General features: G+C 38.2%; 2 protein-coding genes across 3 annotated transcripts in view; one reads left to right on the top strand and one right to left on the bottom strand.

The window, feature by feature from the left end:
- Nucleotides 1-14,209, bottom strand: part of pcdh15b (protocadherin-related 15b) — a 268,709-nt gene that overhangs the window by 111,346 nt on the left and 143,154 nt on the right. For both annotated transcript variants that reach the window (XM_057826514.1, XM_057826513.1), the window contains 2 exons: nucleotides 9,230-9,362; nucleotides 6,110-6,189 (listed from right to left, as the gene is read on the bottom strand). In XM_057826514.1, the coding sequence (XP_057682497.1) occupies nucleotides 6,110-6,189; nucleotides 9,230-9,362 (213 nt within the window). The remainder of the gene's footprint in view (nucleotides 1-6,109; nucleotides 6,190-9,229; nucleotides 9,363-14,209) is intronic.
- Nucleotides 9,195-14,209, top strand: part of LOC130909735 (glycylpeptide N-tetradecanoyltransferase 1-like) — a 305,690-nt gene continuing 300,675 nt past the window's right edge. Inside the window, exon 1 of the mRNA XM_057826515.1 lies at nucleotides 9,195-9,412. The gene's annotated coding sequence lies outside the window, so the exon portion shown is untranslated. The remainder of the gene's footprint in view (nucleotides 9,413-14,209) is intronic.

The following is a 14,209-nucleotide window of genomic DNA, read 5'->3' as shown; positions in this document are numbered from 1 at the left end:
GACACGTAAATAAGTCAGACTCACTGCAAACATATGTACACAATAAATGATGAGGTGCTCCGACCAAAAATACGACATAGTGATAAAAAGCTGGCAGTTTTTGGCTGACTGGGTCACTGCTTTGTGTGGCTCTTCGATTCCGAACACACACATACTGTACTTGTCTCGGTGGTTCTTCCTTTTTTTTTTTAATTCAATCGCTGGCTGACTTCCAGCCCCATATTTTCAGCAATCTCCTCCCACGAATTGCTTGCCATTTGGCAATCTTCATGATGTCTTGACGAGACATTGTTGAAGTTGTCGTACTTGCTCTTAGTTGATACTCTCGTCGGCTTGGTCCATTTTTGTGTGTAGAAAAATAATGTTTGTCAATGTCGGTGATTTCGCGCTAAACCGGAAACAACAGTCTGAGCGGACCAGTCATAGTCCATTTCCACCACGACACACGCGTTGACGCGACGCATAGTCAGAAAAAAAAGAAGGATCCAGAGAGGCTACGGCGCATGGTCGCAAATCGGGTCTTCCTTGACGGCGCAGGTCTGACGTGGAAGCATAACTCGGCCTTAAGTCTGAGATTTAGGCCCATTTTTGCTTTGACTGCAAAAACGGAAGCATAGAATCCCACATTTAAGCAGGTTTGGACTGAAGCAAGTTTGCTCTAAAAAAGAGAAAATGTTCTAATGAAAGCCATATGTTCTTCAAACATAACACAATAACATTTTTACTTGTCCTGGATGAGGTTTCAGGAATAAATTGACATAAATTTACTTATGTCCATTTAGATTTTTTTAAAATTAAATTAATACGCAAATATCGCAATAATCGTCTTCAAGTGTAGTAATGGGAATAATCGAATCAGATCGAATCGTGATACGAATCGTACCGCCAGATATGAGGTAATACCTACCTACAACGGTATTAAAAAAAAAAAAAAAGATGGCGATCGAAGTACAACAATAGAAAAATTGGCTAACTTGCATAGCAAAAATTCCCTAGCTTAAATGCTATAAAATGCTAACGTCTTTGTTTACAATGCTCTGAACAAATTGTTCAAACACATATTTCCACAAGAAAATGCTAAATATATCTCTGAACTAATATACGAATGCATGTACAATCATATTAGCTCAAATAAAAATTTAGAACCTTATGTTGGTCTTAACACTAGAAGTCCCAGAGAATTCTGGTGCTCCTACTAGTCCTAAGCAATGGCCGATATGGCCTCTCCCCCGGAAAACCTAGAGGTGGCCAATATGACCCAAGTGCTTTAGAATTGGCAAGTCGTTGTCCGACAGACGACAGCCGTTCATGTGGAAATGCAACCGCTACACATACAGTTGTGGTCAAAAGTTTACATACACTTGTGAAGAACATAATGTCATGACTCTCTTGAGTTTCCAGTTATTTCTACAACTCTGATTTTTCTCCAATAGAGTGATTGGAACAGATACTTCTTTGTCACAAAAAACATTCATGAAGTTTGGTTCTTTTATGACTTTATTATGGGTTAGCAGAAAAAGTGATCAAATCTGTTGGGTCAAAAATATACATACAGCAACACGAATTAGCAATTTCTTGTGATTATTGACTTGAACAATCATTGACTTGAACAAGTCAGGAAAGTCACTTGGAGCCATTTCAAAGCAGCTGCAGGTCCCAAGAGCAACAGTGCAAACAATTGTTTGTAAGTATAAAGTGCATGGCACTGTTTTGTCACTGCCACGATCAGGAAGAAAACGCAAGCTATCACCTGCTGCTGAGACAAAATTGGTCAGGAGGGTGAAGATTCAACCGAGAATCACCAAAAAGCAGATCTGTCAAGAATTAGAAGCTGCTGGACCACAGGTGTCAGTGTCTACAGTCAAGCGTGTTTTGCATCTCCATGGACTGAGAGGCTGCCGTGCAAGAAGGAAGCCCTTGCTCCAAAAGCGGCACCTTAAGGCTCGACTGAAGTTTGCTGCTGATCACATGGACAAAGATAAGACCTTCTGGAGGAAAGTTCTGTGGTCAGACGAAACAAAAATCGAGCTGTTTGGCCACAATGCCTAGCAATATGTTTGGAGGAGAAAAGGTGAGGCTTTTAACCCCAAGTACACCATGCCTACCGTCAAGCACGGCGGTGGTCGTATTATGCTGTGGGGTTGTTTTCCTGCCAATGGAACTGGTGCTTTACAGAGAGTAAATGGGATAATGAAGAAGGAGGATTACCTTCAAATTCTTCAAGATAACCTAACATCATCAGCCCGAAGATTGGGTCTTGGGCGCAGTTGGGTGTTCCAACAGGACAATGACCCCAAACACACATCAAAAGTGGTAATGGAATGGCTAAATCAGGCTAGAATTAAGGTTTTCGAATGGCCTTCCCAAAGTCCTGACTTAAGCCCCATGAGAACTTGTGGACAATGCTGAAGAAACAAGTCCATCAGGCATGAAAATCTCTCACCTTTCGGCGAAATTCGCCGTTTTGAAGTCAAAAAGGGCGACCTACGTGAATTGCGTAGATCCGAGGAGAAATTCTTTTTGGGAGGGGGGGGGTCGGGAGGTTTTATTTAATTATTATTATTATCATCATGTGATTAACTTAGTACGTAAACTGAGCACTTAAGAACACAGTCAGCAAATCCTTCTAGATGCTTCGCTGACGAGAACCAATCATCGGCCCAAGCTGCGTTCCATTATTCCAAACGCGCGCACTCCTTAAGCGTGTACATAGAGTGCTCGGAGAGCCTTCGGTTGCATTGCAAAGCAGCGAAAGCAAAAAGCAGACCTTATCCACATCGGGGCAGACCAGAGCGCAGCATACACACTTGCCTGTATTTGCCAGCAGATTGAATTTGGTGAGTAATGGTTTCAATCGTTTTCACGTTTTGCGATATAAAAAAGTTACTGCCATTCGTTGCAGCTTGCGTTGAACACTGCCAGAGCTAGCCAAATCTCCCATGAAAAAAAATAGCTCCCGTTAAATTGGCGTCAAGCTTGTGTATTTAGCGGTAATATAAACGAAGAAACACACTGTTGAGTCAAATTAAGCGGCATTCTCTCGGATGGAGGGGGCGCCTCACATCGCTCCCGTCGTCCGCCGGAGACGCGTTATTTTCGGCTTGGATTTGAGTTGACGGCCGGGGCACAACAGCGGCCCGACGAGTGGTGGGAATGAGTCCTGCTTCTTAAAGCTTTTCAGAAATACAGGGATCCCTCGTTTTTCGCGGTTAATGGGGACCAGAACCCGCCGCAATAAGTGAAAACCGCGAAGTAGCGGCCCAACCCCCCCCCCCCCCCCCCCTCATTTTTTGTGCGTGTTCAATGCATTTATTCAGATTTTACATTGAAAAAAGATACATATATATATAAGACATGTTTTTTCACTTTTTTCACCAAAGTATCATTTATAAATGGTTTTCAAGCACTTCAAAATGTAAGAATTATGATAAGTTTTAAACATGTTACTGCCCCACCGAATTATTTTTAAACAAGAATAAAGTAGTTAGAAAATGCTTGGCTTTATTAAAAGCTTCATAGTGAGTCTACTCAAACCCTCTCAGGCTTTGGTAAACGGTGATTGGCACATGTGCAAAGTTTTTCTTTTTATATATATTTTTTTTGTTTGAAGCAACTTATTTGATGGAATAATAAAGACACAAATGTCCTAGCCAAAATGTGGCCCAAACGCAAAACATTACTTAAATGGAAAAACTTGTTTCAATCAAGAAAAATAGTTTTCAAATGTTTTTTTTTGTCTCAGATTTATTATTGCAATCAAAAGCATTTTTTTTTTATTGAAGCTACTTTTTGGGATTAAAAGTATATACTGTATTTTGATTGAAGCAACTTTGTTTTTGATAGAAGTAACTTTGTTTTTTGATTGAATAATAAAAACACAAATCTAACTCCCATCGTTATTGAGTGAGAAAGAAATTAAGAAAGCTTTAAAACTAAAAGCCACCGGGGAGTCTGTTTGTTTTTTTTAAATATTTATATTTCATTACATAGACATGCGTCGTAGGGAAGGGAGATTGAGGGATAAAAAAAGGAGTTAGATGAGGCCGCTAAAGGCAGTGGATAACTCATCAGCTGGGTGAATAGCAGACCTGGTAAGAACAAGTTTGCAAGGATAGTCGGGTATTAAATACAATTATAAACACAATTACAATGTTATTTTTCTATAAGATTTTTATGTAATTGCTTTATTAATCATTAGGTGCTAGAGTTGTTAAGTATGGATAATAATGAAATAATAGTTTTAAGAAAACTGTGCTGTTGGTGGCTCAGTGACCATCTGATGTGGTTTGTTCTCAGATGAACAAGTTGAGGAAGAAAGTTTTGATGCAGACGTTGAAGGAAGAAAAGAGGCAGACTGACTGAGTCACAGCCAGAAAGTGTTGATGACAGTTTTGATTTCTATTCACTGTTGCCCCCTCCCAATTAAAGTATGTCACAGTCGCAGCCAATTATTATCTAATGCTGGTTAAAATTTAAGTTATGTTGTTTTAAGGTGTATTAAATACTTGTTCATGTGCCCCTTTTGATCTACGAGCACCCACCCCTCCATCGGTCTCTGCATGGCCCTGCTGTGTGGGTCGACAGAGCTCAATATTTTGTTGGGGTGTACAATACAGTGTACTGGAACATATTTCCTCCACACCCTTCTCACCTTTTTAACCCCTGACCCATTTTCATGCCTGGTCCATGTCAGAAAGCAATCAAATTTAACTGAACTGCACCAATTCTGTCAAGAGGAGTGGTCAAAGATTCAACCTGAAGCTTGCCAGAAGCTTGTGGATTGCTACCAAATGCGCCTAATTGAAGTGAAAATGGCCAAGGGACATGTTACCAAATATTAGCGATGCTGTATGTATATTTTTGACCCAGCAGATTTGATCACTTTTTTCTGTTCACCCATAATAAAGTCATAAAAGAACCAAACTTCATGAATGTTTTTGTGACGAAGAAGTATCTGTTCCAATCATTCTATCAGAGAAAAATCAGAGTTGTAGAAATAACTGGAAACTCAAGAGAGCCATGACATTATATTCTTCACAAGTGTATGTAAACTTTTATCCACAACTGTATGCAGGCATGAAAATCACCAATGACCCTTGCAATCAATAATGTTGACTATGTTTTCAGAATGAAGTTATTAAAATTTACCATTGCATGTCAATCACTGTAGTATGAACATTTGTAATCCAGCAGCTCTGTAGGTAACAGGCTGCAGAGCGAGTGATATCTTTTCCTCCTGTGTGTTTGTCGTAGCCAGCAGCAAGTATCCAGTTTGTATTGAAATTAATAAATAACTAACAAACTGCACGGAATTTGTTGAAATCAACTCAACCGACTAATTTAACCCCCGTTTACTCGAAGATTAAGCCAAATGTCAAAAATTCGGAACCTACGCTTTAAGTATGTAACATGGAATGAGTGCATCTGTAATGTCTCTAAATCATCACGAGAGAAAATGAGTCTCATTTTGCGGGCAAATTTTCACCATACGAGTGCCCTGAAAGCGCTTGAACGGTCAGAGTGCCTCAGCATCCCGCCAGGTGGCGTGCAAGCTCTTGCTTTGTCTTCCCCAGTGCCTCGGCGATGAGTGGGCATACGAGTGTCTCGCGTGAACAGAATCCCCCATCTTGCTCGTTCTCGTTGTCTAATTTTGTATCGGAAGTGCATCTCAAACATTTGTGCTTACAAGTGAACATTAACTAGATCCCGCAGGATAATAGCGACCAAAGACAGTGGTGAGAAACAATCAAAAACAATGCAAAAAATAATAAGAACGCAAAAAAAAATTGTAAATAACATTGTTTTTATCCTTTAAACACCCTTTTCAGATTATTTTGCCTTGCATTCTTATAAAAGGGGTAACATGGGGTGTCACAGGAAGTGTTGCATGCATATACAAACACATTCACGTTACTATTTATTATATTATTTATTATATATTACACAATTATTTTTATTGACCATGTTAAATACAACTACACTAATACTACAATTTGAAGTCAAATAGTGGAGTGCTAAATATTGTTCCGTTGGCTGCAGATATCCAGATAATAGTAAACAATGACAAACTAAGCCAATATTTAGTCAATTCCACTTTGTCAAAACTTACTTGCGCTCCAGTAAAAACTGTCCATAGTGGTCCCCTCTGTTGATTCTGTAGATGATAGGGTCTTTCTCCCGATCCACTGCCTAAAATCATCATGCAGAGATTAAACTTTTTAGCTTTCAGGTGACATTTTGATATAATTAAGTCCAACTGTTCTCTGTTTCACTTGGGTTTTTTTTTTTTTTGCAAAAAGAGCAAAATTCAAAAGAGATGTTTGATCCAAAGGACTCTCTGTACGTCTGTTGCAAGCTGCTAATGACACGTCTAATGTCCTAACCTTTACGCTACCTTTTCCGCACTATTGTAGAAAATGTCATTGCGGTAAGAAAAGGTGCTTCCTTTCAAGCATAAAAAAAAAGTGGTCACGTCTTTTTCTATCTGTCTATTGAGGATTCAAACACCAGTTGGTAATTTTGCCTTTTAGCTGTTTAACTCTTTAGCTGCCATGGAGGATGTTAGATAAAACCAAAGTTGCTGTAAAAATGAAACTGTTTTAACGTTAAGCACAGTAACTCTGGCGTATTATTAAAAGAAAATAAATAAATGCATGATGAAATTTAAATACAAATACATTATTAGAAATACATTTTTAATGTGTGCATTTATTTATATTTTTGTTTACCGTATTTTCTGGACTATACAGTGGCGCTAATAAGTATTTAGTCAACCACCAATTGTGCAAGTTCTCCTACTTGAAAAGATTAGAGAAGCCTGTAATTGTCAACATGGGTAAACCTCAAACATGAAAGACAGAATGTGGGGGAAAAAAACAGAAAATCACATTGTTTGATTTTTAAAGAATATATTTCCAAATTAGAGTGGAAAATAAATATTTGGTCGCCGACAAACAAACAAGATTTCTGGCTGTCAAAGAGGTCTAACTTCTCCAAACGAGGTCTAACGAGGCTCCACTCGTTACCTGTATTAATGGCACCCGTTTTAACTCATTATCGATATAAAAGACACCTGTCCACAACCTCAGTCAGTCACACTCCAAACTCCACTATGGCCAAGACCAAAGAGCTGTCGAAGGACACCAGAGACAAAATTGTAGACCTGCACCAGGCTGGGAAGACTGAAACTGCAATAGGTAAAACGCTTAGTGAAAAGAAATCAACTGTGGGAGCAATTATTGGAAAATGGAAGACATACGGGTGGCACGGTGGCTGAGTGGTTAGCACGTATGCCTCACAGTTCTGAGATCAAGGGTTCAATCCCGGGCTTCGGCCTTCCTGTGTGGAGTTTGCATGTTCTCCCCGTGCCTGCGTGGGTTTCCTCCGGGAACTCCGGTTTCCTCCCACATCCCAAAAACATGCATGGTAGGCTGATTGAACACTCTAAATTGTCCATAGGTGTGAGTGAGTGTGTGCGTGAATGGTTGTGTGTCTCCTTGTGCCCTGCGATTGGCTGGCAACCAGTTCAGGGTGTCCCCTGCCTACTGCCCGTAGTTCGCTGGGATAGGCTCCAGTACCTCCTCGACCCTCGTGAGGAAAAGCGGCATGGAAAATGAATGAATGAATGGAAGACATACAAGACCACTGATAATCTCCCTCGATCTGGGGCTCCATGCAAGATCTCACCCCGCGGCGTCAAAATGATAACAAGAACGGTGAGCAAAAATCCCAGAACCACATGGGGGGACCTATTGAATGTCCTACAGAGAGCTGGGACCACAGTAACAAACTACTATCAGTAACACAATGCGCCGCCAGGGACTCAAATCCTGCACTGCCAGGCGTGTCCCCCTGCTGAAGCCAGTACACATCCAGGTCTGTCTGCAGTTCGCTTGAGAGCATTTGGATGATCCAGAAGAGGACTGGGAGAATGTGTTATGGTCAGATGAAACCAAAATAGAACTTTTTGGTAGAAACACAGGTTCTCGTGTTTGGAGGAGAAAGAATACTGAATTGCATCCGAAGAACACCATACCCACTGTGAAGCATGGGGGTGGAAACATCATGCTTTGGGTCTGTTTTTCTGCAAAGGGACAGGACTGATCTGTGTAAAGGAAAGAATGAATGGAGAGATTTTGAGTGATTTTGAGTCCTTCCATCAGTAAGAGCATTGAAGATGAGACGTGGCTTTCAGCATGACAATGATCCCAAACACACAGCCAGGGCAACAAAGGAGTGCCTTCGTAAGAAGCATTTCAAGCTCCTGGAGTGGCCTAGCCAGTCTCCAGATCTCAACCCCATAGAAAATCTGTGGAGGGAGTTGAAAGTCCGTGTTGCCCAACGACAGCCCCAAAACATCACTGATCTAGAGGAGATCTGCATGGACGAATGGGCCAAAATCCAAGCAACAGTGTATGAAAAGCTTGTGAAGAGTTACAGAAAATGTTTGGCCAACAAAGGGTACATAACAAAGTATTGAGATGAACTTTTCGTATTGACCAAATACTTATTTTCCACCATGATTTGCAAATAAATTCTTTAAAAATCAAACAATGTGATTTTCTCGGGTTTTTTTTCCACATTCTGTCCCTCATGATTGAGGTTTACCCATGTTGACGATTACAGGCCTCTCTAATATTTTCAAGTGGGAGAACTTGCACAATTCGTGGTTGACTAAATACTTATTTGCCCCACTGTACATAGTATATCTTATGTCAAGATAAACCCAGTTTCCTCATATGGAGACATCTTTAATTGCAAAACGGCTTCATGTACAAAAAAACTAATTTTGTAATGAAATCTCGAATAGCAAAGAGAAATAAAAAATGCATTGCAAAACAAAATTAATGAATACATTTAAATTAAAGTCAAAGCACGTTTAGAGGGCCTTGAATGCTTTTGGATGTTTTGTTGGAAATACGTTTTAAATTATTAATGAAATAAATACATTTGTAAAAGGAATTTTGCAGAAATTTAGGCGCCATCAGCTATTTGTAAAATTTGTTAAAATGCTCTAGGAAGTGATCTGGCAGCACATTATTTGATATATTCATGAGCTTGGACAATTGCTGTTTGCCCATCCCAGTCCAAATAGATTGGTTGTTTATAACTGTCAATGCTAGTGAATTAACTCATTGGCTGCCATTGACGGTGATAGGCAACCAATCATGTGGCTCCTTCTGCTGTCAATTTAAATGAGTTCAACACTAGTAGACGTCCATGCGTTTACCTGTAGGCTGAGCAATGTTGCCCCCGTCCTCATGGCCTCGCTTATCTCCAGGTTGAAGCGCTGGCGGGAGAAGCGCGGAGGACTCTGGTTGTTGGGCGGCAAAACTTCGATATAGACCGTGGTAATGGACGACCTTGAAGGGGAGGACAACGAGAAGAGGACGAGGCTTCAGAGACTGCAAATGTAAGCTTTGCTTTTCTTTGCACTTACTCACCGTGTTTAATGAATCGATCGCAGTCAACAAGAGAAACTTTTGAGTCCTGCAAAGGTGCTCTTGCTGTTTGGGGACACTTTTGTTTTTATACCGCTTCATTTGTGTAAAAGCCCTTGTGAGGAAACAATGCTTTCCTAGGCTGTTTCTTTCATTATGCGGCACGTGGTATCGGAAGACCTTTAGGAATGCTGCTTCAGCATGAAGATAAATGCATATGCATTGATTTAAGTCCATTTCTAATAGGCCTACTGAAACTAATGAAGCTAATCAGCAGACTCGTTTTGTTGACAGACTTCAACGTCATTAGAGGGAAAGACCAGAAAAACGTATTTCCACTATTGATTCATCTTTTAGAGACATTGCTTTACATTGAAACGTTATTTGCCGTATTGGCCGGAATATAAGACTGTCCTGATTATAAGACGACCCCCTCTTTTTTAAGACTCAAGTTTGAAAAAAATACTTTTTGAACACCAAATTAATTTTTATACACAAAATCATTACAGTACATCTGAAACAAATGATTATAACAATATATTTGAGAGAGAAAGCATGTTATTTTGCCTCGTTCAAATCTTAATATCTGAACATTTAAATATGTAAAGTAAAGTGCAATCACATTCGTAAATGAATGGCTTCTGGTTTTTGAAATGTAAATAAACCAATCTATTGTGATAAAACAACAAAATTGCAATAACTGCATTAACCATCAAAGTGAAGTCTAACTGTAACTGTAGTCTTGAAACAAATCTGAATAAGGAAAAACATTGCAATAAAATAATGCAAACTGGTTAAACTTGAGAGTAGCTAAGATCTCATGACAGAACTTCGCTTCAATGATATCTGGCGCCATCTAGCGTCGTGAATAGGTATAATGTCTAGACCGCGAATATAAGACGACCCCCACTTTTTAAGTCTTATTTCAATGCAAAAAACACTTTCTTATATTCGGGCCAATACGGTAATTATTATATTGAAATGATATTTAATTTCGAGTATAGAAATCGATTTAATTTTTTAAAATTCATTTATAAAACATCAAAATAAGGAAATATGATCTTTGTTTCAATTTTATAAAATGTGTGGTTTTTTTTTTTTTAATAATCATTTATTATACTGTATAATTTTAAAAAATCCTTTTAATTGAAACTTCAAAGCGCCGCATGCGTCAATCATCGTTTAGCTTGTTAAACAGTTGCTGTGGCAATTCATTGTTGTAAGTTAGCAGCTTGAGCAGATTTGAGTGGACTCACTAAATGAAGCATTTAATAAAGACAAGCATTTTTCTACTTTATTATCGTTTAAAAATAATTCGGTGGGACAGTAACATGTTTAAAACTTATTAAAATTATGACATTAAGTGCTTAAAAACTATTAAAATATATATATATACATGTATATATATTTTTTATACTTTGTGGGGAAAAAACCATGTCGTATATGTACCTCTTTCCAATGCTAAATCTGAATAAATACATTGAACAAACACAAAAAACAACCCCAAAAAAATAGCTTTTTTTTTTTTTTTTTTTTTTTTTTTTTGAGTGGGGGGGCAATAACCTTTTGGGCTACAAAGTACCATGATATATGACCTTTTCAATATATTCTCACATCCTTAAATACAAACAGTCAGTAATTATATTTATATACTGTATGAACACATTTGTCAACTAATTGCAGAAGACCTAAACCCTAACCCTATGTTTCAACTTTATAAAATGTATTTTTAAAAAAAAAAAAATTATTTATTAACCTGTATAATTTTTACAAAATATTTCTTTTAATTGAAACTTCAAAGCGCCACATGCGTCAGTCATCGTTTAGCTTGTTAAACAGTTGCTGGGGCAACTCATTGTGTGTAAGTTGGCAGCTTGAGCGGACTTGAGTGGATTCACTAAATGAAGCATTTGATAAAGACAATCATTTTTCTACTTTATTATTGTTTAAAAATAATTCGGTGGGACAGTAACATGTTTAAAACTTACCATAGTTATTACATTTGAAGTGCTTAAAAACTATTAAAATATACAGTATATACATTTTTTTTTCGTACTTTGGGGGGAAAAAAAGAGGAAAAAACATGTCTTGTATGTCTTTTTCCAATGCTAAATTTGAATAAATAGATTGAACACACACAAAAAACAACAAAAAAAAAACATTTTTTTCCTTTTTACTTTGAATGGGGGGGGGGGGGGGGGGCGCTACTTCAGTTTTTCACTTATTGCGGCAGGTTCTAGTCCCCATGAACCGCGAAAAACAAGGGATCACTGCATATCAATAACCTTTTGGGCAACAAAGTATCGCGATATATCACTTTTTCGATATATGCTCACACCCTCACATAAAAACAGTAAAGTTATTAATATACTGTATGAACACATTTCTCGACTAATTGCAGAAATAATCTGTGATTAATCGCCTATAAAATTTGTGTTAACCATAATTTCGACGGATCGACTCTGACTCTTTATGACCCCGTCACTCTTTCACTAAATCGGGGCTTGCTGGTCCCCGCCATCAAAACTTTCAACCTTAGAAATAACGTCTGTTTTTCAAGTGTCTGTTCACTAACAGCTCGCGGGCAGACTTTGGCATTCGAACGCCCACCGCTAGTTACCTGCCAAGTATCTGGATTTCCCTAGTGGGCGAGGGCCAAAGTCGAAGCCAAAATGAGGGTGTGTACAATTCAAAATCGTAAAGAAACATGGATCAGTGCTAAAAGTAACTTATGACCTTATGTACTTTACGCTAAGTTTAGTATTGTTTTGTTCAGTTGGCACTTGCGATGAACTCTGGATCACCGGGTGAAAAACTCAAAAGAAACAACCGGTCTGAGTGAAAGCTAAAAAAAAGGATAAACAAATTTGAACTGAAAATAAGTAAACAACATTGTTTTTTTACTCTTTGGCTGCCATTAGCCAAAGATAATCAGCCAAGAGGGAGGATAGGAAAGATTTAGGTATGACAGAGCGGGATAAGTGTGACATTTTAACTCATTGGCTGCCATGACAACAAAACACATTCCATCCATTAACCCCTTCTAGCCTAGTTTATCACATTTGATACACTCAGAATTTCATTATTTTGAGACTAATTGAGAATTTTGAAATTTAAAAAAAAAAATGATGGATGCAAGTCAACACATGCATCTGCAGGTTCCATGAGAAAAAAAAATCTGGATTTAGCTAGGGTTATAGATATTAGAGCGCTTATTACACATATTCATTTTGATTTTTCTTTTTCTACAAATTTGAAAAAAGTACCATTAGGACCTTATTTTTTAAGTTTTGGGATTCTCTGACAATTGCTTCATGTTGCAGACATTAATGGGTTAAGACTGGAAGGCATGGCAGTGATCGCTGTCAATAACAACAGTAAATATTTTTCCATTTATTGATGTATTTTTTCAGTTTTAAAGATGCTTATTTATGACATGTTTTAATATATATATAACAGATAAAAACAGAAAAATAAAACAATATGATCTTATTAAAAATGTTTTGAAATAAAAATATTTTTTTTAAATTGAAAACAAAAATGAAAAATATCCTTCTCTTTGGTATTTTTTTCAAACTGTCCATTTAAAAAAAAAAATTTAATTAAAAGCAAAAAAGTTTTTTTTTTTTTTTTTTGTTCATCTTTTTTATAAAGTATAAATTTTGAAATAAATACACTTTATCTATTTAAATTTTTTTTTTAAATTTTAATTTTTATTTCAAATAATAAAATTAAATAAAAATACAGTATATATTCCCTGATTGGTTGAATGAAGCACGAGTTGTCCGATTTTGTCACACATCAGCTACCTTTCTGGAGAGAGCAGCGTGGGAGAGGGGAGACCGAAGGGGGTGGGGACACTGTTGCAAATGCGATGATGATTGGCTTGGTGGGCGGATCGTGCCCTGCTTTGGCAAACAAGACGGCGATAATGGGGACGGGCCAGGGAATTTCAAAGGTAGCGCTCTCCAACTTGAATTTTATTTAATATTGTTACATTATGGAATATTAAAGGATGGTGTTCTGCTTATTGTGCAGCAGGCCTAAGTTTCTGAAATTCGCACAAGTTAGTGGTCAGTTTACATTTGTTTTCTTAATAGACGAATATATTTGGTCCAAATTAATGCTAAATGTTGTAAAATTCTGTATTGTTTTTTAAAATTCTTTAATCAGTTAATATTAAGGGTGTAACGGTACATGTATTTGTATTGAACTGTTTCGGTACGTGGTGCTCGGTTCGGAACGGAGGCGTACCGAACGGGTTTCTGACGTAATGTAACCCTTACTTTTCGACGCTGTGAGTCGATCGGGTTAGTTTTTTTGTGTAGATTATATTTTCTCCGTGTTCTCTACTATAATGAGGACCAACACGGTGGGACAGTATAACCCAGAAACGTCAACGGCGAGACAACGTGGTTAAAGTTATGCGTTAAAGTCAATCAGCCAATGCACACCAGTCGCAGTGCTGCCGCGTGTTAGACGGGTCCCAGAAGCGGCTCAACACGACACACGCGAAAAGAACGGCAGAGTTAATTATTTGACGCGAGACGCGACCCTCCTACAACAATACTACTACCTGTAGCTAGGATCGGGCAGACCGGAAGTCACTCGTGTAAAAATACGGTGGATCCGGTCGATTTTCAAACTAATATGCAATCGTAGCCCACTTTTTGAGTCCATCAGATCTCTTGAGTGGTTGATTGGGGCACAGTTGACTTATCTTTGTTGATTTACTGCTGTCTTCTCTGCTATAATAATAACCAACACGG

This window comes from Corythoichthys intestinalis, chromosome 21 (genome assembly GCF_030265065.1).
Source record: "Corythoichthys intestinalis isolate RoL2023-P3 chromosome 21, ASM3026506v1, whole genome shotgun sequence".
NCBI lineage: Eukaryota > Metazoa > Chordata > Actinopteri > Syngnathiformes > Syngnathidae > Corythoichthys > Corythoichthys intestinalis.
This window is presented reverse-complemented; position numbering and strand designations above follow the sequence as displayed.